Source organism: Henningerozyma blattae, chromosome 7 (assembly GCF_000315915.1).
Source record: "Henningerozyma blattae CBS 6284 chromosome 7, complete genome".
In the NCBI taxonomy this organism is placed as follows: Eukaryota; Fungi; Ascomycota; class Saccharomycetes; order Saccharomycetales; family Saccharomycetaceae; genus Henningerozyma; species Henningerozyma blattae.
In genome coordinates, this window is record NC_020191.1 from 24,392 (window position 1) to 48,700 (window position 24,309).

The 24,309-nt window shown below is 28.6% G+C and overlaps 9 protein-coding genes across 9 annotated transcripts; 5 read left to right on the forward strand and 4 right to left on the reverse strand.

The window, feature by feature from the left end:
- Positions 1 to 188: 188 nt before the first annotated feature.
- TBLA0G00160 (CRAL-TRIO domain-containing protein) lies at positions 189 to 1,229 on the reverse strand (the record flags this gene model as incomplete). Its single annotated transcript, XM_004181438.1, has 1 exon — positions 189 to 1,229. One exon carries the CDS (start codon positions 1,227 to 1,229, stop codon positions 189 to 191), a length of 1,041 nt encoding a protein of 346 aa, XP_004181486.1.
- A 683-nt stretch (positions 1,230 to 1,912) lies between these two features.
- Positions 1,913 to 3,892, reverse strand: JJJ1 (Jjj1p; the record flags this gene model as incomplete). Its single annotated transcript, XM_004181439.1, has 1 exon — positions 1,913 to 3,892. One exon carries the CDS (start codon positions 3,890 to 3,892, stop codon positions 1,913 to 1,915), a length of 1,980 nt encoding a protein of 659 aa, XP_004181487.1.
- A 293-nt stretch (positions 3,893 to 4,185) lies between these two features.
- On the reverse strand, positions 4,186 to 7,236 carry TBLA0G00180 (uncharacterized protein; the record flags this gene model as incomplete). The annotated part of the gene is made up of 1 exon (XM_004181440.1): positions 4,186 to 7,236. One exon carries the CDS (start codon positions 7,234 to 7,236, stop codon positions 4,186 to 4,188), a length of 3,051 nt encoding a protein of 1,016 aa, XP_004181488.1.
- A 969-nt stretch (positions 7,237 to 8,205) lies between these two features.
- On the forward strand, positions 8,206 to 9,939 carry ATG4 (cysteine protease ATG4; the record flags this gene model as incomplete). Its single annotated transcript, XM_004181441.1, has 1 exon — positions 8,206 to 9,939. One exon carries the CDS (start codon positions 8,206 to 8,208, stop codon positions 9,937 to 9,939), a length of 1,734 nt encoding a protein of 577 aa, XP_004181489.1.
- Positions 9,940 to 10,356: 417 nt separating this feature from the next.
- On the forward strand, positions 10,357 to 10,965 carry SSU72 (RNA polymerase II subunit A C-terminal domain phosphatase; the record flags this gene model as incomplete). Its single annotated transcript, XM_004181442.1, has 1 exon — positions 10,357 to 10,965. The coding sequence occupies one exon, from the start codon at positions 10,357 to 10,359 to the stop codon at positions 10,963 to 10,965; it is 609 nt and encodes a 202-aa protein (XP_004181490.1).
- Positions 10,966 to 12,456: 1,491 nt separating this feature from the next.
- On the forward strand, positions 12,457 to 13,815 carry AIM6 (Aim6p; the record flags this gene model as incomplete). Its single annotated transcript, XM_004181443.1, has 1 exon — positions 12,457 to 13,815. One exon carries the CDS (start codon positions 12,457 to 12,459, stop codon positions 13,813 to 13,815), a length of 1,359 nt encoding a protein of 452 aa, XP_004181491.1.
- A 1,725-nt stretch (positions 13,816 to 15,540) lies between these two features.
- On the reverse strand, positions 15,541 to 17,937 carry POP1 (ribonuclease P/MRP protein subunit POP1; the record flags this gene model as incomplete). Its single annotated transcript, XM_004181444.1, has 1 exon — positions 15,541 to 17,937. One exon carries the CDS (start codon positions 17,935 to 17,937, stop codon positions 15,541 to 15,543), a length of 2,397 nt encoding a protein of 798 aa, XP_004181492.1.
- Positions 17,938 to 19,326: 1,389 nt separating this feature from the next.
- On the forward strand, positions 19,327 to 20,625 carry ADE12 (adenylosuccinate synthase; the record flags this gene model as incomplete). The annotated part of the gene is made up of 1 exon (XM_004181445.1): positions 19,327 to 20,625. The coding sequence occupies one exon, from the start codon at positions 19,327 to 19,329 to the stop codon at positions 20,623 to 20,625; it is 1,299 nt and encodes a 432-aa protein (XP_004181493.1).
- Positions 20,626 to 22,951: 2,326 nt separating this feature from the next.
- TBLA0G00260 (uncharacterized protein) lies at positions 22,952 to 24,211 on the forward strand (the record flags this gene model as incomplete). Its single annotated transcript, XM_004181446.1, has 1 exon — positions 22,952 to 24,211. One exon carries the CDS (start codon positions 22,952 to 22,954, stop codon positions 24,209 to 24,211), a length of 1,260 nt encoding a protein of 419 aa, XP_004181494.1.
- Between the last annotated feature and the right edge of the window lie 98 nt (positions 24,212 to 24,309).

Consider the following 24,309-nt stretch of genomic DNA (forward strand, 5'->3'; position numbering starts at 1 on the left):
AAAATATATTCCATAATATATCAATACAATAGTATTTATTTTTCTTCCTAATGAATAAAAAAAAAACAGTATATTAATACATATTTCTATTATAAAAACAATAAAAAACAGTATTTATAATATACCATATATGCACACATCATACAATTTGAAGTTGCATGGCTTGTACTGTATTTAGTTCTATAAATTTAAAATTTTGGTACTGGGTATAATTGCTTTTCATTTACTCCTCTTAAGTCCATTTCACTTAAACCAACAGTGGATCCAAATTTCTGGAATCGTGCCATATAATGCTCCCTTTTTTCCTGAGCCATACGGATTAATGCAGGCCAATATTCTTCATGGTTATATGTAAAATCAATATAGCCGCCATACAATTTATCTAATTGCTCTTTGGGAACATATTTAACAAATGGTTCATCAAAAACTAGTTTTTCTCTCGTCATTGAATCAATGAAAGGATAAATTAGTTTTAAAAATGACCAAGCCAACCATGGAATATTTGTTACTAATGCTTTACCCAATCTCTCAGGGTAATGAGTTTGCAAAACATGCAAGACTTCCTTCCCTATACCAATTGGTGGGATAATACTATTACCCTGTACTTTTGGAACGTCTGGATAATCTTTAAAATCTATAAGTAAAGCTAAAGAATCTTGCCCAACTGGCATAAAATTAATTACTCTTTCAAGCATAAACACTAAATGTTGAACTTGAACATGCGAATTTTTAGTATTTTGCCTACCGGGTTTCAAATATAGCAATGGGCGACCATTGTTCTCGTAACCAAGTATAACTTGTTTCCCAGTTTCATTTTCATGTTCTACAAGGTCTGCAGTTAACTTATCACCATTTTCTTCACCAACATTACTTATTCCAAATTCCCTTCTCCAAGAAATAGATAGCGTTATTCTTTCAATAGCATCATTCAGTACCCACTTAGTGGCTCTTAAATATCTAAGAATGCATTCTTTGGATAACCAAGCCTTTTCGCAGTCAGTTAAAACTGATGCAGGAATTTTGGCTTTTTCTTGGTCGGGTATTTCCAATAAAGGATTGCTGAAATGCTTTAAAACTTTTAAATACATTTCATTTTGACTATCTGTTAAATCTTTTTGCTTTGGGGGTATTATCGATTTAGGTAAATTCTCAATAGGAACAGATATTTTAATTAAGGCACTTTCTGGGATAACTTCTTTCTCTTTTTTTTTCAATAAATTTTTGAACATTTTACAATGCTAAATAATATAATTATGCAATATTAAAATTTTTCAGTATAAAAGAAAGTAATAATTTATTTTTCTTTCTTTTTAAGCAAAAACAAAGTATGGTCTAAATTTCAAATAAAATATGGTTAAATATTAATGCTTGAAATATTTATCATTTATATTTGACGTTTAGACAAAAAATAAAATTTATTCTGAAAATATTTAATTATAACCCAACGGTTCTTAAATATTCAATGACTTATTACTGATTTTTGACACCTATTTTTCTTCACATATAGTATAAACAATATGTTCTTTAAATCAGTGGTTTTCGATACACGTCAGATTTGGTAAATTTTGTGAAACTTTTTTGGCTTTTTTGCAAAATTATCTTCACTTGACAAAATATTTCACTGTTTGAGTAATTGATGAGATGGAATTTTTCACTTATACGAGTTAGAAAATTAAACGACTTAAACAACCGATAAAAAAAGTAATGCGCGAAAATGCAAAAATTTGGAAATTTCTGGACCCTACAGGTTCGAATCCCAAGCATTTCAGAATATAAGTTGTGGAATACTTTCAATTTATGATAGTAGTGATATATACTTTAATACAAGTACATGCAAAGTTTATAAATATGGATAGAATTACAATAAAAGAATAAGATCCTGTAAAAGGAAATACAATGGCTGGAAGCACTCTCACCGTCTGTTTTTGCGCCCTTTTAAGTTTGATCTCACCTTACTGGGTGGAGCAGCATGACCTAAGCTCTTGACATGTAAGAACAACTTATTTCTAGTATCAAATCCTTGACCACATGTACCACACACTTCCGTACCATATGATGAATGCAGAGGTTGTGTGTTTAGTAAAGGAATAGGAATTTGAGAAACGGGATCCGAAGAACTCTTCTTGTTGTTCTTCTTATCCTTTTTTGACTTAGCTTTTTTCTTCTTTGAAGTGGACCAGTCATCATCAGAGAGGTCGCTAGTAGATGCATTAAGAGATGCTAACAATTCACTTATTTTGTCACCTGCATCAAGTATATTATTCTCGACACTTGGCTCTGTAGACTTTTCTTTTTTCAAGAGCCTTTTTTTAGCTTCTCTTCTTCTAGCTTTCTTCCCTAATATTGGTAAAGTATCTTCATCAGAATTATAAACATCATCAACTTCAATATTCAAATTCCGAAGATTAGTAGCTAAATTAGTGTAGGAATTAGTTGTATCAGATTTACTTATTTCATCTGTTGAAGTATTAGATGGATTTTCTAAAATTTCATCAATATCTTCATCACTTTCCATTTCTGCTAGCTGTCTTTCAATCTCAGCAAGCTCTGCATCGACATCTACACCTATTATATCGGTATCAAACTTTTGCTTACTATCATCATGTTTATTACTAATAGGTGTGCTAGGACTAGAATAATCATCGAGTAACGATTCTTCCTCATCAGCTGATTTAAATTCATCTAAATCAGATAAGCTATCTAATCCAAATTCGATATTCTCCTTTTTCATTTGTTTTTGAATTTTATAAACGTTCTTTTTATGCATTCTAGTACTCAAATGATTTTCTAATTGCTTGAGTGATTTAAAGATTTTATTACAGATGTCACATTCATAAACAATCACTTCTTCTTCCCCAGCTAAAGTAGAACTTTCTTTAAATTGATCAATATCATGCAGCTCTGAATGATTCAAGTCGATATCCTTTTTTTGATTATTGTCATAGTGTTTTTCTAAATCTGCCCAATTAACAGTATCTGCTGATTGCCATTCTTGTTCTTCGTACTTTTCAGCAGCTAAAGAGTCTTTCGAACGGTCCTTTGTGGTTTCATTTTTCAATTTCTCTTTTCTTTTTCTTTCTTCATCCAAATGTTTCTTATATTTTTTTATTCTAGGATCAAGCTTTTTAACAAAATCAACAAATCTTCGAACTGTTTTATTATATTCATTTCTTGCCTTTTGTCTTGATTTTTCATTTCTCTTATGAACTTCTCTCTTAGTTTTTCTGTCATAAGTTGGTAAATACATATATTCATCTTTCCAATTAAATGATTTTAGTGTATTAAAGCCGGACCACCGTTTATAAAATACATTTAAATAATCATAATCTGTATTGGAGCAACCAAACACAGGTAAAAAATAGTACGTTTCATCTTCTTTTATTCTATCAATAACTGAAGTACAAGTATTCTCAAACCCATTTTTAATTAAATCTATTTCAAAGTTAAAATCCTGATATTTATCGAAGTTCTTTAGACTCAATCTCTTACCGTTATTAACCTCATCATTTGATAAACGGCTAAATATTTTACTTATTATTTGATAAATCCCAGCTGGAGAATCATCAATTCTGGTATATAAGGAACTATTGAAGAACATCAAAACTTCATCTGTAGTAACACCTGTTACTATTGAATCCACTTCATATTCATCTTCTAGTGGCGTATCATTGAGAATTTGTTGTTTATGTGAATCATACCAAGCTCTCTCCTGAGGATCAGACAAAACTTCATATGCTGCTCTAATTTCTGAAAATATTGCTGTTGCTTCTTCAGGGTTCTCACGATTTTTATCGGGGTGGTATTGTAGTGCTTTTTTTCTATATGCCTTTTTCAATTCTAAATCACTTGCATATTCACTGACTTCCAAGAGTTCATAATAACATGTTTTCATCTTAGGATTAGAGGATAGTAGAAAATGTAGATTTTAATAATGCAACCACTGTCATGCATTTATAGTATTAACTAAGATAAAAAAGACGAATTCAAGTTTCTAATTAAAAAATTTGATTTAATTTTTTTTTTACGTCATCTCGAGTTTGTTAACAAACAATTTTCGGACTAATTTATATATCCGTTCGAATCTCGGGAAAATTCTAAATGTGTTCCTATTATATAAAATTATATTCTTGCATTTCTATTTATAATATTCATATTGAAGTAAACCATTGATATATGTGCATATATTTATTGATCTTCGATCTTATTTTCTAATTCTTTTAACATTGAATGTAAATAAGTGGCAATAGGATGCTTCACCGTATTTAGGTCATGGGTATTCATAAACTGGACATAAGCTTCGGTGGTAAAACGTTCCATTTCAAAATATCGATCATGCAGTTTGAAATGTATACGGTTAATAAATTTTAGAAATATTACCCTTTCTAAATGAATATAAATTGTTATAAGAGGCATTTTATAAGAAAATTTGTCAAATGGGATTTTCAATGAAACAATAATATTTTTCAATGCATTTTGAAGTTGAATCATTGTCAATTCATCTACTTGATCAAGTTTTAAGTTCTCTATCAGGGAATTACTACCGTCTCCCTTGAATGTGTTGCGAATGTTATTTTCGGTTATTCTCAGAGATTTATCTCCAGTTAATTTTTCCAGTTTTTTGGTTAGCTCATTAATATTTTCTGATTGAGCGTTAAGCTTGTTATTAAGTGCTTCAACTTCAGTTTCTTTGACTACTAAAATTGACTGTAAAATTCCAATTCTTGAAATCTCATTTTGCATTGTATGTTCCATATCGGACATATATTTCAAACAACTTGATAATTGTTCTGTAAGTTCTTCATTACAATTATCCTTCTTCAAAAGTAATGATTTCAGATTAATTTCATTTTGAGTCTCAGTCTTCAACAACTTATCCTGGAAATTAATTCTTTTAGTTTCACTGACTTCATTTTCCTTTTTGATGTCAGTTAGTAATTTTTTTGTGCTAGATATTTCAGTATTAAAGATATCTGTTGATGCAGCAAGATTTTCTATTCTTTCCAAATGTGCATTTTGATTTTCTAATAATGAGTTTAAAGAAGTTATTACCTTTTTACTCATGTCACTGATTTTAGGGAAAGAAACTTTCATTTCTTCAATATCTTCTGTAATAAACCCTGAAGTTTTGTAAAGCTTTGAAAACATGTCATTAAAGTCTGAGTTCTTTATCTGAGATAATTTTTTTATAAATATCATTGGATCATTATCGTCTTGGATTAACTTATCAAAAATGGGTTTGTCATATAGTTCAAAAGAGCGAAGAAAATTGTATGCAATTTTGATAACATTAGTTAACTGCACCTTATTTTGTATTAATTCTGAATTTTGTTGTTTATAATTACTAGTTTCTTTTTTTAGCTCTTTTAATTCTTCAGATTGACTTTTACAGTTTCTTTTTAAATGTAAAATTATGATTCTAGAGGAAGATAATTGGTTTTCAACATTTCTTACTTCAGTTGTTAGAGTTGTCTTCTGAACTTCACTTTCATAGGCTTTTAATTTGTTTTTCTCAACGAGTTTTCTTATTTCTTTACTTTTAACGCTAAATATTTTATGTTGGTTTTGAATAATATTAACTAATTTTGGAAGATAACTCTTGAAATTAACTACTTTTTCTTTATATGCACTTAATTCTTTATTATTAATTTTAAGTTTGCTAGATATCATTTGTAATTCTTTTGAATAAGTAAGTTTATCTTTCTCAAGAAGTTCTAACCTATCTGTAAGAATTTTATTTTCTAAAAGAATATTTTTCAATTTTTCTTCAGTATTTTCATTTTGTCTTTTTAAATGATATAGTTCATTATTTACTGATTTTAAAATATCTTGACTTTTTTCATATTTGCTTTTGTATGCATTTTTTTCTTCTTCTAATTTCTTTAAATTGGCATTTAATTCTCTTTTCGAAGTCTTTAAGGTGGTTATTTCTTTTCTCATCATTAATCTGCGACTGTCAAACTTGTCTAATTGCTTAATTCTTTCCTCCAATATATGCACTTTTTCATTTAGTAAAGCTGAATTATTTAAATCTATTTGTGGCAACATTTTTCCATTATTGGGCAATGATGTAAATAGATTAGTAGGAATATTTTCATTTAGTTTCCAATTTGGCATTGAAATACAATATACAGATTGGTTAGATTCACTTTTTGCGGAAGTAATTTGTACTGGTACGATAAATGTATGTTCTTGAGATTCAAAATGGGAAGATATATTGCAATTAATAACATTTCCCTCAAATTGATTTATTAATGGAGAAATTTTATTACCAATGTGCCTTGTTTTTGGATGATTGCATTTTTTTATATTTTCAATTTTATTACGGCTATGTTCTTCACTATTCAGTCTTATAGAATTTGTTTTGGTTTTAATATCATTCCACATGTTACTTGGCTCTTTCATCAGGCACAGCATTTGGGTATCTGAAATATTTTGGTTCATTGCCCCTTCTTCCTTACCAATTTTTGTGCTAAACTGAGGATAATTTGGAGTTTCATCTTTGAATGCATCTTGTTTATTCAAATCAGTACCTCTTAGAATACGATTATCAGATTTATAAGTTCTTTCGTTATTACTAATATCTTCATAGTTATCTTCTTTATTTGCGGCATCTCCATAATTATCTTCATCATTGGTGATATCTGTATCTTTATTCTCATTATTTGTAGCATCTTCATATTTATCTTCATTAGTAGTGACATCGTCATATTTATCTTCAGTATTGGTAATAGCGTCACATTTATCTTCAATATTGGTAATTTTTTCATATTTATCTTCATTATTTATGATAGTTATATCTCTATTTTCATTATTGAAAGTTACATTTGAACAATCCATACCTTTCTCTGTAGTATCTGAATTTAAAAATTCTGGGCTTTTGAATTTCAAAACATTTGGTTTTAGAATTGCTGGCTTATTATTACAGAGGCTTGAATTGGGCCTAGAGTGTGTGAATGCAGAGGGATTCAATTTTTTAGGAGTCATTGGCAAATCTTGGAGATAATTTGGGGTTTCTTCAATCTGAGAAGTTGTAGATTCGATATCAGTTAAATTTCCTGGTTCAGAAGTGGAGTTTGAATGAGTGGTTGAAGAAATATTACTCTCTATGGGGTCAAAGTTGGATGGAATTTGGAAAGAATTACCAAATTCTTCGTTTCTAATATCTTCTTCTTTCATGCTATTATTTTCATTGATATTTGTACCCAAGAAATAATTAATAATTGTGTATACTGGCATAGTACGTTCCCAAACTTATACTTTGTAACTTTGACAATACCTATAATATAGATTCTCAAAATGATATCTACTATTTCAAAAAAATTTATACTCAAAAAGTTATATCTTAAAAGCACAATGAAAAAAAAGAAGTGGCAATCCAATTATAAGTTAATACATGTAGACTAGTTATGAATTGAGCTTTCAAGGAATGTATACAAAAAATTTTAATATTAAGACTAATTTGTTATTTTTCATTTGATTTTGTGTCCAAAATTTCTAAAAAAAAGAAATAAAATAAAAAAGATTGATGCTTTCTCAACATAACATGATATATCTATCAATTAACCAAAATATCCTCCTTAAAAACTTGAATATAATGTAATTATGAAGCTGAAAAAAGATTTATTATTTAATTCACAAAGCATCCCCTTTAAGGGTTATTTCTTATATCTCAAAAGCAGTTTCAATCATCAAAACGATTTATATATTAATTATTCAAATTCATATATATTAATTTATCCCTTTATACTAAATAAAAAAAATTAATATTACAGGATATACCTTCCAATGTCATTATATATGCTTTTTCTGGAGAGAGAATGTTTTAAGAATTATTTATTGATTAGCAGCAGGTGTTGTTTAATGCTCAAATAATAAGAAGAAATGACTTGTTTATAAAAATAAAAAATTTACTAAGTATTTACATGTCTTACATATAATATTAACTATCATAAGATTAGTTATTCTATGATCCCTTTTTTTTATATCAAAATTTAAATTTTGAAATAATGCGCTAATTTCTGCGATAGCCTTAGATTTCAATAAGGGAACAAAAACGTATCAGGAGATTAGTAAAAGCTCAACAAAAAAAATTCACTTTTATAAAAAGGACTCTATGAATAATAGTTTATACAGGTGCTAAATTTTGCGATCGATGGCAAATAATTTTGTGTACGACTGTTATCTTTAAATAATTCTTTTCTTAATATGATAGTAGAATCAATTGGAAATGGAAATAAGTTACCAGAGAAACTAAATCATGACTATGAGATCAAGGAATTTGATAAAACTATACATCCTGATGATATTATACTGGAAGAACGAATAATATTGGGTAAAAGGTATACATGTGCATACAATAATGAACGAACATCTCAACTTGGCTCAATATTTGAATATATGAAGAAAAAAATGGGGGCATTTGATGAAGCTCCCAGCGATCATTTACTTGATTATGATACAAAGAATGTAGAAGATAATACTATAAGGTCAGATGATTTAGTTACTATTAATATGAAAGAAGGGCATATTAATAGAAGGGATGGTAAGGTTACACCATATAATCTTGAGGCTGATGATGATTCAGTTGAATTTTTGGAAGATTGCAAATCAAGATTAATTTTTACTTATAGAACCAATTTTTCACCTATTGAAAGGGCTCCTGATGGGCCATCACCTATAAATGTTAGTGTACTTTTCCGTGATACATTATTTAATACAGTAAACCATGTTTTAAATAATCCTAATAGTTTTACTACCGATATTGGATGGGGCTGTATGATTAGAACCGGTCAAAGTTTATTGGGAAATGCTTTACAAATAATAAATTTAGGTCGAAATTTCCGAATAAATAATCAGTCTAATAATCCAAATACGAAAAATATTAAAGAAGAAGACATTATTGAATGGTTTTATGATAATCCAAATAAGCCATTTTCTATACACAAATTTGTTGATAAAGGGATGAGGATATCGGATAAAAAGCCTGGAGAATGGTTCGGACCTTCAACTACATGCACAGCAATACAAAGTTTAATATATGAATTTCCTGAATGTGGTATAGATGAATGTATTTTATCAGTATCAAGTGGTGATATTTATGAAGATGAAATCAATGAGCATTTCCAAAAAAATGAAAATACTATCATTTTAATATTATTGGGTGTCAAATTAGGTATTGATAAGATCAATCAATGCTATTTCAATGATATTAAAGATATATTAAACAGTCGATATAGTTGCGGTATATCTGGTGGGCGGCCATCATCATCTTTATATTTTTTTGGTCATATGAATGAATATTTATATTATTTTGATCCTCATAAACCACAACTACAATTAAATGAAGACTTTAAAAACTCATGTCATTCGACTGATTATTCTAAAATATTAATTTCTGAAATTGATCCATCTATGTTAATTGGATTTTATCTCAAGGGTAAAAAAGATTGGGATAATTTTAAAGAAGAAGTTAAGAATTCAACTATAATAAATATAATGGAAAAGATGCCCAAGGATATAGATATTGAATTATCAGAAGATGATGAGCAAGAAGAAGAGGAGGAAGCACGAGAAGAAGAAGATACAGCTACTAAGAAACATAAGCCAGATACTGCAAATAATTTTAAATTAGACGGTTTTCTAGTTGAAGATGATGAACAATATATAGATATTAAACATGTTTCCAATGACAGAAAACGAATAGCCAGAAACACACCTGTACCTTTGAAAATGAGTATCAATTTAAACTTGTTTGATGAGCAAGAAGAATATGTTGATGTAGATAAGAACATTAAAGTGAATTATAAAGAAGATCGATTTCAAAGTATTAATTGTAAGAATCAAGATATTATGATAGTGGGGAATCAATCTAGCGAAGGTGTTAACATTGAAGTGGAAAAAATACTGGTAGAGCATGATACAGTTGAAGCGGAAACATGAGCTTTTTTTAATTTTATATACGCGTTTTGTTTTATATTCGAATGTTGAAATTTTTTTTTATTAAACTAACATTAATTAATTATTTATAGATATATTATTTTATATTATTTTTATTTTTAAACCGGGTAAATGGAGTAACTTTCTTGACTTTTTTCTTTTTTTAACATTCTTTGGCTTAAATATAGTACGGCATTCCGTAACAAATAAATAAAAAAAATTACGAAAAGCCAATTAAGAAATTGATTTACCAAAAGAAGGTGATGAATAATTATTTTTTTTAAAAAAAATAAAATTAGATAAAATAAGATAAATAAAAAAAAGATATAACAAGATCGACATTTAATCTTTCTTAAAAAATACATTTGCTAATCTAATTCTTCAATTTTCGCTAAGCACAAAGCAAGTTATATAATCAAGATGGATACTTTAAAATTTTGTACGGTTTGTGCGTCTAATAACAATAGATCTATGGAAGCTCATAAAGTTTTGAGCGAAGCTGGTTATAACGTGGAAAGTTATGGGACTGGGTCTGCAGTCCGTCTTCCAGGTCTATCGATTGATAAGCCCAACGTATATTCTTTCGGCACACCATACAATGATATATATAATGATCTTTTAAGCCAATCTCAAACCCGTTATACGTCTAATGGGCTGTTACAAATGTTGGATCGTAATAGAAAGATTAAGAAGGCTCCTCAACGTTGGCAAGAAGAACATTCTCGAACATTTGACATTGTATTTACTTGTGAAGAAAGATGTTTTGATGCAGTATGTGATGATTTAAGAACAAGAAACGGTATCGAAGGGTCAATCGTACATATTTTCAATGTCGAGATCAGAGATGATAATGAAAATGCCAAGACGGGTGGTCAAGCCATTAGGGAATTGGCAGATATGTTAACTGCTCACAGTCAAGAATCTGAATCTCAAAACAAACCATTTTCTGATGGCATTCCCACCATCTTGGCCAAATGGCAAGAGGCTCATCCAAACTTACCATGCTTATATGCACCTGGATATTATTAAATTTTACATTTAATATCTCATTTGATATATTGCCCATTGCTTTGGCAACCCTATCTTATATCAGTCCAGCCCAACCCAGCCCAGCCCCAACCATACTCTCGGATTAACCCTATACTTACGTAACCCTATCCGGATTTTCTCTTAGCCCTATCTCGGAAAATCATCGCCAAGTTTTTTTCTCGGAAGAATATAGTTTCTCCATTAGGAATTCGGGCCGGCTACCGACTCGGCTTCTCGGAACGCAAAAAAAAATATTTTTATACGAGCCGACTAAAATATTATGGTAATGTGACCCAGAAAAAGTGCAGGCTGGCCAACTAAAGGGGGCATCACAAAAACTGACCCTAGGAGATTACCGAATTGGGCAATTTCGAGGGTATTCATTACTAAGGTGAAATATTATAATAACATAATATCAGTCAATACATGAATCAATCAAGCATTTAATCAATCATATTATCAAATTAATCAAATGGAAATGACATCTCGATTTCTAAATCTTAGATCTTAATTTTATTGATGTATATTTAGCCACCTCTATCTGACGGTATGTTTTTTAAACAGTTGTTATTGGTTTAAAATTTATTTATAACCATTTTTCTATTCTTTTGCTTTGTTTACATCACTTTTGAGTATTTAATTCCTAGAATATTCAAATCACTGTTCAGAGATTAACCAATTTACACACACATATACGTACAAATACGCTGGAAAACTGGGTTAGGTCTATACGTTTCCTTAATCTGGAAATCTACATTAACTTCTTTCTCTTTTTTTGCCTTTACCCACACGAGCATCAAAAATTATAGGCAATATAGATACTTGTTGAGATATTTTACACCAAGTTTTCGAGTTACATTGATTTTGATTTGATTTTAATTTGATTATTTTAATTAACTCAATCATTCTTTATCCATTTCAAGAAAAATCTGTTATTTTACGTTAAGCCAAGACATTTTTTATTCTCATTATTTTATTTGTATTTTTCTTTTTTTTTAAAAATTCCCTTAATATTTCAAGCTTTTTTTTGTTCCAATAATAAAAAATAAAAAAATAGCCACAAACTAATATAATTAAAACTTAATCAATAATAATTCCTGGGCATTTCATATTTTGATCTTTGCTTACTTCTTCCGTGTCGTTCAATTTAATATTTGCTTCGCTAATTTTGATTTCCTTCATTTGTTTAAACAACGCCAAAAACATTTTTTTTTTTGACGTTCGTGTATTTTCATTTAAATATATTCCAGATTTTTAATATATTAAAAATATTCTTCCTTTATTGTTATTATTTTTCTCTTTTACTCTCACTTTCACTTTCACTTGATAATATTAGTCGACAGGTAATATAATATTGATATAACTAAAGATATAACACACAAGTTTCCCATATACTTTTAACAAGCCCACTTACAACCATACACTTAAACTTACAATTACACTTACATTTATACAATGGTTCTTTGCGGCAAATCGTGGATATTAACCATAATGATCTACCTAGTACTAGGCATGCTTATTTTATCACAACATGATGAAATAGCAAATTCAAATAATAAGATTGCCTTACCTATAGTAACTATTAAGAAAGGTCCAAAAGCTGTAGCAAGTCATATATCTGATTTAGGTTTAACAGGTGATGATCTTATTGTTTTCTTCAAGAAAAATTTAAGAAAGATTATAACTTATGATTCCAAATATAGAGATCTTTCAAAAATAAAAAATATTAAAGTCTCCCAGTACTATGATGTCTTTTATAGATATTTATTCTTAGAGACTCCAGATTCCTCTCCAGATAGTGGTTTGGATTCCTCAATGAAAATCCCAACACTTCATAAATTAACAAGGAATGTAACTCCTTTACCAATACATTCTCATAATGATTATTGGAGAGATTTACCCTTATTTGAAGCTTTAATGTACGGTTCTACTAGTGTTGAAGCTGACATTTGGAATGTTCCAAAAAATTCTAATGCAAAAAATATTAATTTGATGGATTTTAATGGCATGGATAAAAAATTATTAAATAAAGATATTAATGATTATAAATTAGCAGTTGGTCATAATATTAATTATTTGGATACTAAAAATAGATTATTGGATAATCTATATACAACTCCATTGAAATTAATGTTAGATGAAGTTAATATTAATATTAAGGATAGTAAAAAAAGTCATCATCTAACAAGAGATATTAAAAACCCTAATTCCATCCCCCATAAAGACTATGACCTTGTATTAGAAAATGAACCTAAAATTGGTGTGTTTTATGATTCTCCTCATACTACTTTATACTTCTATTTGGATTTTAAATCGGATGATAATGAATTGACCTATAAATTATTATTAAAAGATTATTTGAAACCATTGATTGATCAAAATTATTTATCTTATTATGATATTGTCAAAAATGAAATTGTTTCAAATCCAATTACTGTCATTTTGACTGGGAATTATCCAAGAAAATTACTTAATATTATTAATTCCATTGAAGGTATTAATTCGAATAAATTATATACTTTTATGGAAGCTCCATTAGATGATTTAAAAAATTTAAATGAAGAGCAATTAAAATTCTCGATAGTCTCTTCAACATCATTTTCAAGTTTATTGGAAAAATGTGATTCATCACCATGGCAAGTAGTTTGGAGAGGTGAAATGACATCACATGAAATTAATTGTATTAAAAATTATATGATTCAAGCTCAATCAAAAGGTTTTAAGACAAGAATTTGGGGGGTACCTTCATGGCCAAAAAATGTCGAAAGAACATTATGGAAACAACAGATCAGGGATTTAAATGTGGACTTCTTAAATGTGGATGATTTAGCCTCTGCTGTTGATTTTTAAATTCAATTTTTTGAAGCACTTTCTAGCTTTATTATATTTCGTCATTTTTTATCATTTTAAATTTTTTCTTTTTCAATTCTCTATTTTCTATATGCATACCCTTCATTACAATTTATCTCTTATGACATTCTTCACTTCTTTAATAGAAATTTATATATTCGGTTATATACTTAATTTTAATTTAATGACATCTTTATACTTACTCATTAAGAATACTTTATTTTATTTTTTTAGTAATTCATAAAAATATACATCATCTGAAATATAATCATTATGAAAAAAAAAAAAAAATTACATTTAAAATTTTAATTTCAATTAATTGAAATTAAAATGAGAAAAGAAAGATGCATCAAAAATTATAAGACCCGCCCATCTCCAATAAAATTCTCCAGGATTTTAGTTAAAAATACGAATATTTTAAAACTATGTCTCTAAGGTCAATTATCGATTTAAAACAATATCTTAAAAAATGAAAAAAAAATTCTCATTATTAAAATATCATTCAAATCAATGCAAACCTAGTAGATATGAAAACAATTGATATTACTTCTATTCAACCTTCACAGAAATATACTTAATCAACCGGGGTCGATTAAACAATTAATGGAATCAATAGAATATAAAATAATAAATTTTCTACCAAACTAAATTTTCATCGACTTTAAAGGCTCTCCTAAACAGAATTCCAACTCCTCCAATGCTGATTTGTTTTCAGCACCATCCTTCTCCAGGCAGAAGAAACAAAGGGCTTCAAAAATATTTAAAATGCTCAAATAAATTTATTAATCTCAATGAGAATAACAAATGTACCAAAACATAAAATACAATTGAAACGAAGGAATGAGACGTCGGCAAGCACACCTTTCGCCAACTTGTGTGTAATGGACAAGGGAGCTTACGTCAATTAAGTATTTGAAATAGAACTTTAGAATAAAAATAAAAATTCTTATTTAAAATCAAATTTCAACGTAAACGCTTAGCGTCCCTTTAATTGAAAGAGCATACTTGAACAAAAGGACTTCTTGATCTCCCATGTTATCTTAAGGTAAGTATGGTTTTTTTAAAAAAGAATTCAAGAAATAATAATAACTAATAATTCAACTTGATAATATTGAAACTTACTACGCCAAAATAGAAAATGCTTAAACTATTTATACCTCTATAAATTTTCCGATAATTGAGAGAAAATGAGAGAAAATGAGAGAAAAAAAATTAATCAAAAAATATAAAGAAAAAATCGTTTGAGCATTATGTGGTGTTTGGGTGCTACATTTTTTTTATCAAATGTCATAAATGTTGCTAAATATCATTAAAATTATAAATTATGTATTATATTATTATTCTATCAAAATGAATGTAAAGAATGAGATGTGTTGCAGAGTTAGACATGTACTCTGATATTACTTGTGATTAGATAAATATGGCAGGGTATAGAAATGTTTGAAACTCTGCAAGAGAAAAATATAATCTTTAGAGTTTAATTTCTTCCCATAAAGCAAGTCGATAAACATTTGTACCAACGTTTCTAATTAAAACATATCTTTCATTTTTCATAGATTCAGCCACACCTAAGTCAATAAATGCAGTAGCCACACCTTTACCTTTACCTAAATGCATAGTTGCGCTTGTAACGAACCCGATTAAATCGGTAATTTCAGGTAAGGGATTAATAATATCGTGATCAATTCTACCATTTGCCTTATATACAATATCTTTATTTTTTTCCTAATGAGTTACATCCTTTTGAGGTATTTTATAAATTCTTGCATTATCTTTTGGGTGGCCTTTCCCCATCATTGTACATGAAATTGGCATGACAGGTAATGGTGTTATATTGATATCTGTACGGCTCCATTTAGATTTTGGTTGTGCATTCTTTAAGCAAATCGGTAAGGTTGAATTATCGAATGAGGCTTGAGAAACGATATCCTTATAATATTCAAATAAGTCATTAACTACTTCAATTAGCCTATTTCCATTTTCATCAAATTGTGAAGTACGATTTGAATTGATTAAGTTAATTGATGAATTATTATTTTCTTGTAATAAGTATTTAATACCATTATGTAAAATCTGTAAAAATTTCCAATCACAACTGAAATAATCACCCAATTCACCTGTATTGAAGTTCAATAATTCTACTTTTTGATTTCCCACTGTATCAATCCTATGTATATCTTTTATCTTGGAATAATTTACTCTTTTACTTAGTGGTTTTTTTTCCCATCTTAGTCTTGATGCTTGGCTTTTATATAAGGAATTTTCCAAATATCCAATCTTAGTGAATGGATAATCATCAGGGAAATATAATTTTTTCCTTTCAAAATTTAATTGTTGAAATTGTCTTAATCCAGAATGATGAATTCTTGAAATTCTATTCAATTGATACCAAAATGGTAAAATCCAAAACCAAGGAACTATTAATACCCAATCATTTTCTTTTGGTCTTCTGATTAAGAGAAGTGGAATCGAACTATCTCTTTTAGGATTGAATTGTATCGTATTATTGAAATGAAAATTTGAGTTTTGGTTAGGATGAGATAATAAACTTTGGCGTCTTCTTGCCAATTGTTTTAAAGTTGAAAAGTTCTTATAAGACTCATTTCTCTTTGAAGGATTTGTTAAATCATCTACTACTTGATTATATTCATCTTTAATAGATGAGTCAATAAATTTGTTATTCAATTCAATTATATCATCAATAGAAATACTTTCTTTTGTTAAAGGCTGAGGTTTATTTAAAAACCTTGGATCTATTGCATTTAATCCGAATAAGCAACGTTTGGGTAAAACTGATGAATCAGTAATAGAGGCAATTTTTTTAAAAAGTTTAAAAGATTGTGAATCATTAGTAGGTGTTCTTAAGATAGAAGACAATGCGGTCAAAGATTTTGCACCTTTAATAGTAATACTACCAAGAGAATAACGGCAATCATTTAAAATCAAATCTTTATCATCCAATTGTTGTAAAAGTTTGAATACTGTCGCATAGATGGAAGGATGTAATCTGATCATAACTTTTGTTGGGTTTAGCCATAATAGTTCTACTGAACCCAATATTTCCAAATCATTAGAGTTTATATCATAGCATAATCCTGAAAACCAATACGAAGATTGAATATATTTGGAAGATATTTTTTTTTGATTTATTAATCTTGAAATAATATTTATTAATATGGCGGAATCTTTATGAATTAATATTAATGTACCAATGAATGAAGTGTCTTGAACAAGAGCACCGTCTGATTTAGCCACATCATTACCAATTCTATGTGCCAATCTAAAACATTTCTGAGTTGGAGACCAAGGTATTTGATACCCCCATCGTTTAATCATATGGCATCTTTTAGCATTCCAAACATGAGTTGTCAACCAAATGAAATCAGATTGTCTTTTTATATATTTAATTCTACCTTTAAGTTTTGGTGCTAATTCATTTATACCTGTATTATCATAACAACCTAATTGATTATTTAAAATGGCAATTGAAGAATTTTTGGTATTTTTTTTAGCATTTTTTTGATTTTTAATCAAATTCTGTAAAGCTTTAATTTTGGAACGTAAATTAACAGTTCTTGAACCTAATAGTTCATCGGGTAATGATAATTTCAAAGCCATCGTTTTAGTGGCTAATCTTAACAATTTAACAGACATTTTGGCCCTATACAGCTGTCTGGATGTCAACCCATTCTTTTGTGAATTATTTGATTTTTTTTTCTTAATGGTTTGTTGATCAGTCTTCAACATTTCTTTAATGGCTCTATTTCTTAAACGTTTAGGAATTCTTCTTACATTATGAGAGGCAGTTCTTCTACGTAGTTTTCTTGGTAAATCTTGAAACACTCTTGTAGAGTTTGAATTTTTCGAGTTATGAATTGCCAATTGCAATTGTTTAATTTCATACGATCTTGAATCAATGAATGTGTTAACATTCAACATCCCTCCAGATTCGGAGAGCTCCTTCACCTCTGAATCATTACTCTTATCCTTTAATGAATAAGTCACAGCTTGTGACCTAATGATTCTTGCATTGGCAATTTTATTTCTTTTGAACAATTGATTTTTATTCAAGAGTTTCTTACCCCCACTACTACTACTATTAGGAGTGGAACTTCTTGCCATTTGTGAAGATGTAAATATATATGGTAGTAGTGTTCTTATTTATAATAAAATTAAAACGTTAAAAAACTAATAAAAAATAAAGAGCAAGAGTTTTTTATTTTTGTATACAAGTTTAATGTATTAAAGCTCATCGATTAATAAAATTTCAATTCCTAACTAAATTTTCAATTATTTCAAAAATTCCCAACTAAGGATTTTCCCTAACGAGAAGAAATTTCTTAAAATGGCAATACAGATCCCAGCAAATACAAATACATTTTCACTTTAAATATAAGGATGTATATAACTATAATTTACTAGCAGTTTAAAGTATCTATATATATTTGCTTTCAAAGGATTAACCCTGATGAAATTTAAAGTACTTTGTCAATATCGTCTCAATTCTAATAAAAAAATAAAATGAAACACAGCCAGAAACTGCATTAAAAGAAAAGATGCACCATCTAACTAGTTCTTTTTGTTCTTGAAGCTTCTTATCAATAATCACACCTTATCATGCTGCACAATACAAGGACCTCTGATAAGAAACTCAATAATAGAATAATAGATTACGAAGTATAATCATCTCCATATATAGTAACTAACACGAGTAAGGCAAACCGGAACGAATGACATTGCCAGCATAGATTCTCTTGTGAATTATTTTTATCCACTTTTTTATTCAAGACTCCTCTTAGACTCTTTTTTCATTATTTTTACTCTCCCCCATATTTTAAATTAGTCTAATATATATAGTAATTTACTTAATTAGCTTTATTAATTAATTAACTCGGAGCCAAAAATTTCTGCAGTGATCTCGTGACTCGGTCGCCGGATTTTTACCCGGCCAAATAATGCCTTCACCATTTTGGACGTCACTTCTAAAGTGAACCAGCTTTTTGACGTTGATTCGGTTGACAATAAAGCCTGTTTATTTCTAAGGTTTAGAAAGAAGATTATTGGCCCAAATAGGGTACTAGTGCGGATGCTTCTATGTTGATGAAGATGATCCAAAACGGTAACCAACTGCATCGGGGAAAAAAGTCCCAAAAGTACATAAGGAACGAGTAAAATACGAATTTGGTTTATTTTGACATGTCAAATTAAATTTCAAATCTAATTTCAATTGATCATGAAATTTCTAGTATAGAATTCTCTTTGACAAAAGGGGTTGTTGTTTTACGTTATGTGTTTGATATGTGTTTATATATGTTTTTTCTTATATATATAAGAATATGGTTTTATCTTGTTCACATTTCTGTTGAATATTGCATTAATAAAAAAATCAATATACTAAACTTTTTATTCTTGTATTTCAAAATTATTTAATTTAGAGTCTATGTAGAACTTTGTGTAAGTGTTTTTTATACAAAATATTAGAAATTAATTTCAAAGGTGGAAATAGAAAAAATGGTCAACGTTGTCTTAGGTGCTCAATGGGGGGATGAAGGTAAAGGTAAGTTGGTTGATTTGTTAGTCGGTAAATATGACATTGTAGCTCGTTGTGCTGGTGGTAACAATGCTGGTCATACTATCGTTGTTGACGGTGTCAAGTATGATTTCCATATGTTACCTTCAGGTTTAGTTAACCCAAATTGTCAAAATTTGTTGGGTAATGGTGTAGTTATCCATTTACCATCATTTTTCGAAGAATTAGAAACTTTAGAGAAAAAGGGGTTGAAAGATTGTAGACAAAGATTATTTATCTCTTCAAGAGCCCATATTGTATTTGATTTCCATCAAAGAACTGATAAATTAAGAGAATTTGAATTGAAAAATACTTCCAAGAACCATAAAAACATTGGTACTACTGGGAAGGGTATTGGTCCAACTTATTCTACCAAAGCTTCTAGATCAGGTATTAGAGTTCATCATTTAGTTAACGATGATCCAAACTCTTGGGATTTATTTGTTACAAAATACAAGAGATTACTAGAAACCAGAATGAAACGTTATGGTGAATTCGAATACGATTTCGAAGCGGAATTGAATAGATTTAAGCAATACAAAACTTTATTGAAACCTTTTGTAGTGGATTCAGTAGTATTCATGCACAAGGCAATCAAGGCAAATAAAAAAATCTTAGTTGAAGGTGCTAATGCTTTAATGTTGGATATTGATTTTGGTACTTATCCATTTGTCACTTCTTCAAACACCGGTATTGGTGGTGTCATTACTGGTTTAGGTATACCACCAAGAGCTATCGATCAAACTTTTGGTGTGGTTAAAGCTTATACCACTAGAGTGGGTGAAGGACCTTTCCCTACAGAACAATTAAATGCTGATGGTGAAAAATTACAAACAATTGGTGCCGAAGTTGGTGTCACCACCGGTAGAAAGCGTCGTTGTGGTTGGTTAGATTTAGTTATTTTGAAATATTCCACTTTAATTAATGGTTACACAAGTTTAAACATTACTAAATTAGACGTTTTGGATACTTTCAAAGAAATTCCTGTTGGTATCTCTTATTCCATCAATGGTAAGAAATTGGATTTATTCCCAGAGGATTTATTAAATTTAGCTAATGTCGAAGTAGAATATGTCACTTTACCAGGTTGGAACCAAGATATTACTAAAATAACTAAATATGATGATTTACCAGTAAATGCAAAGAACTATTTGAAGTACATCGAAGATTTTGTAGGTGTACCAATCGAATGGGTTGGTACTGGTCCATCAAGAGATTCCATGTTATACAAAGAAATTTAATTCAATTAACCAATTCTTTATTCATTTTCATTTATTCATCTTTATATTTTTAACGAATTAAAAAAAGGAATTATTTTCCAAAGAATCATAAAAGCAATGTGTGTCATTTTACGCGACGATTACAATTATATAGAACAGTATTAAATATTTAGTTGTAATTCATCATAGCTTTATTTTTACATATTTTCCCGTACATTAAACTCATATAAACGTTCATAAACATTACATTATCTATATTATCTAATCATATTTTTTTTCACATAGTAAATTAGAAGTATTAAATATATACTTTTAACTGTCTTTGACAACAAATATTGAATCCAGATATGCTTTTTAAAGAGATACTTGATTGTCTAAAGAATTACAAGTCACAGATATGATAAAAAAGGAAAATATAAAATTATAATTCTGGACTGTGATGCAAGCGATCCAATAGCAATGAATATTAATACTAACCTAAACTACCACCCTTGTAAATTTCTCAAGGAATTGTACTCAATTTTTAGTAAAAGTTAGAGGAATAGCTGAACACATTCCTTATTTCGACCCATTCTTCAGTATATGGAAAAATAGTAAATAGAATTGTGAATCTTTGTATATCCAAAACAGGGTTGTGCATCTTGATTGTTAGCTCCAGTTCACAGCATTACTTCAGGCATTATAATATTAAACAATTTTTAAAGTTAAGGATTATAAGCCTTCCTTTGATTTTAGGTATTTCTACCTGATTTAGAATAAGGCCTGGGATAACACTTTGGACTATAAAAAATTTTCAACGTTACTTAAGGGCATTAGAGTATATAACGTTTACAGCGCCTAACCCAAAAGTAGATAGTGTGTTAAAATTCATTTTCTACACAGGTAATTACTTTAACGATTGAAGTAAAAGTTGTCAATACATTTAGATCATTAATTGATTTTTGATATAAACATTACATAGATAAAATATTGATGTTAATTGTTGTATGAAGTTTATAACCAATTTTTCGACGTTTTCTACAGTTCTCTTGTGCTAATAGTTAAGTCGATGTTTGATTACTTAAAGGAAGTAGTAGCAATACACCTTATGTATTGAGTGTAGAAAAGATATACCTAGTTCTGAGCAGTACCGTAGTCAATTGTTTCCTAGAAGGGTTATTATTAGCTAGGAAACATTTTCACATTAGTTTGGTTGGAATTTTGAAAATTTAGGTTTTGTTCAAAAAACATAACTATTTGTTATTTAAAAAAATTATTATATTGCCAAATCGAAAACTTTAAGAAATTTACATTGCATATATTCTTAGTTAAACACATATATTTAATACTATTAAAAAAGAAAAAAGAAAGTATTTTTCAGAGTGGTGAATATTTGAGATGAATTAATTATATGTGACATATTGTTAAAATCACTTTCCAGCAAGAATACTAACCATATTATGGATAAAATTAACTTAATAATCAATAAATTAGTCCTTTTCTCTATATGAAATTTAGCATAATTGCATTCCCTAAACGTAATAAAATAAAATATTCAATTAATTATTCAAGAATTAAAAAAACAAATATTGAAAAGATAAACAACCGACAGGGCTACCTGAGCAAAACTTGTCGACTTTCAACTATTACTTATTAATTGCTGTCTTATATAAACAAATTCACTTAAAATATACAAAGAAGCCAGTTATTTATATAATCACACTAATAGTGATATGCTACTTAGATATATGAGTACATTTTTAAGAAAGTATTGTCCCATAAAGTTTAGACAGTATCTTACTTCACAATTCATACAGAAAGTCTCTATAAGTAAAGTTATGTAATATTTACATTAATATTTATATCACTTATCTATTATTTTGAGAATTTTTTCCAACATCATTATCATTTCAATTTTGCATCGTTTTCTAATCCAATATGGACTCAAACGTCATTTAACTTTCTAAAGACTGTACCTTTGTTATTGAAATCTCTTTATTTACTTGACTTAATTTAAAGATTTTAAATTATTGATCTCTATTTTTCTTTTACCTAGTTTTTGGGATTTCGCGTTTTTGTGATACCTTGGCGGCAAAGTTCCTCGTAGTATAACCTTTTTTATATTGTGATATTTTTTCGATTAACATTTACAGTTTTTCATTTTTAAAAATTAAAGATTCTAAAACTCAAATTTAAACTTTAGAAATTATACCGTCTAACTGAATTCTTTTAATATTAATTATTCTTAAATTGCGTGGACGCTATAGATAGTTATATTTAGATAATATATTTCCAAAAAAATTAGTTCAAGTTTAGCCCCAAAATAGACGGTTTTGTTACAATTAAAATTCGGTTATATAGATAAGTAATGAGTTTCAATGATAGGCAAAGAAGCAAACCACCTAAGGAGTCAAAGCCCAATTCTAAAAAACCCCCCAAGATTTTGTCAAAAGATCACTTTGCAGTTTTAAGCCCATCACTTCCATCAGGAACCTCAAAACATTCCTCTTCTGATTCCCAAGAAGATTTAGAATTTTTTTCACCTGGGTTACATGATTTTTATTTGAACCCAAGTAACTTTTCAAATGATATGAATTCTCATATTATTTCAGAAAATGGCAATAATGTTGATAATTCTTCTCTTCCAACTATAACCCAAAGTTCTATTGGAAATTCTTCCACAAAAATATCTTCTATAAATGGCATGTCTTCAAAAAATGATTCTAAAGAAAAAGATTCAGAAGATGAAGATTATTCAAGTTCATTCTCTTTCGAAAGGAACAGTGATGAACAAAAATCAACAAAGAGTACAAATAATACTAGAACAAAACAGAACTCTCAGCATCATTCTAATAAAAACCAGTCCAGAATATCTGACAGAAATAAACCTAAAAAAAATAGAACTAGTTACATTGAAGATTTTGAATCCTCCTCTGAAGAAGAAATAATTGATTTATTTCAAAAGAAAAAAATAGAAAAATTAAAAAAGTCAAGTAATAACAATAATAAACACCATACTTCACTGGATACCCATAATAATTCTGAAAATCAACATTATAGGAAACAAAAGCATTGTCGTTTTGAAACTGGAATTTCTCCATATAGTAGCGATAATGACATGGATGAAGAAGCAAATAGTTTACAGATGGATCTATTCAATCCCAATAATATGACATTCAGAAGTATTGAAGATATTAAAAAACTATCAACTATGTCATTACCAAACTTAAATTATTCTACCCCAATAGTAACTAAAGAAATAAGAGAGGAAAGACGTAAAAAATATAGTAAAAAAGAAATTAAGCATTGGAGCTTACAAAGAAAGTTAAATATTGATAATGGTATAATAGGAGAACCACATAATGATGAAGATGATGTATTAGTGAAGCATATTAATATTTTAAGGAAAGGTAATACAGGAAATATTATATCTTTAACTACTAATAGATATGGTGATGTTGATTTTTATACAACTATTCAAGAAAAGTATAAGAATTTTCGAAGAGCTTCAGAGAGTAATCAGAATGAAGTAAGAGAACAAAATAAAGCCAATGAACAAAATAAAGATAATGAGCAAAACGAAAGCAACGAACAGAACAATGAGGGGGAAAAGATGCAAGTAAGATGACTATGCAAATATATGTGAATATAAAGTTCTCGGAAATATTTTATAATATTGTATTTTTTTTTAGAAATTACATAAATATATATTGAGTAAAATAATTT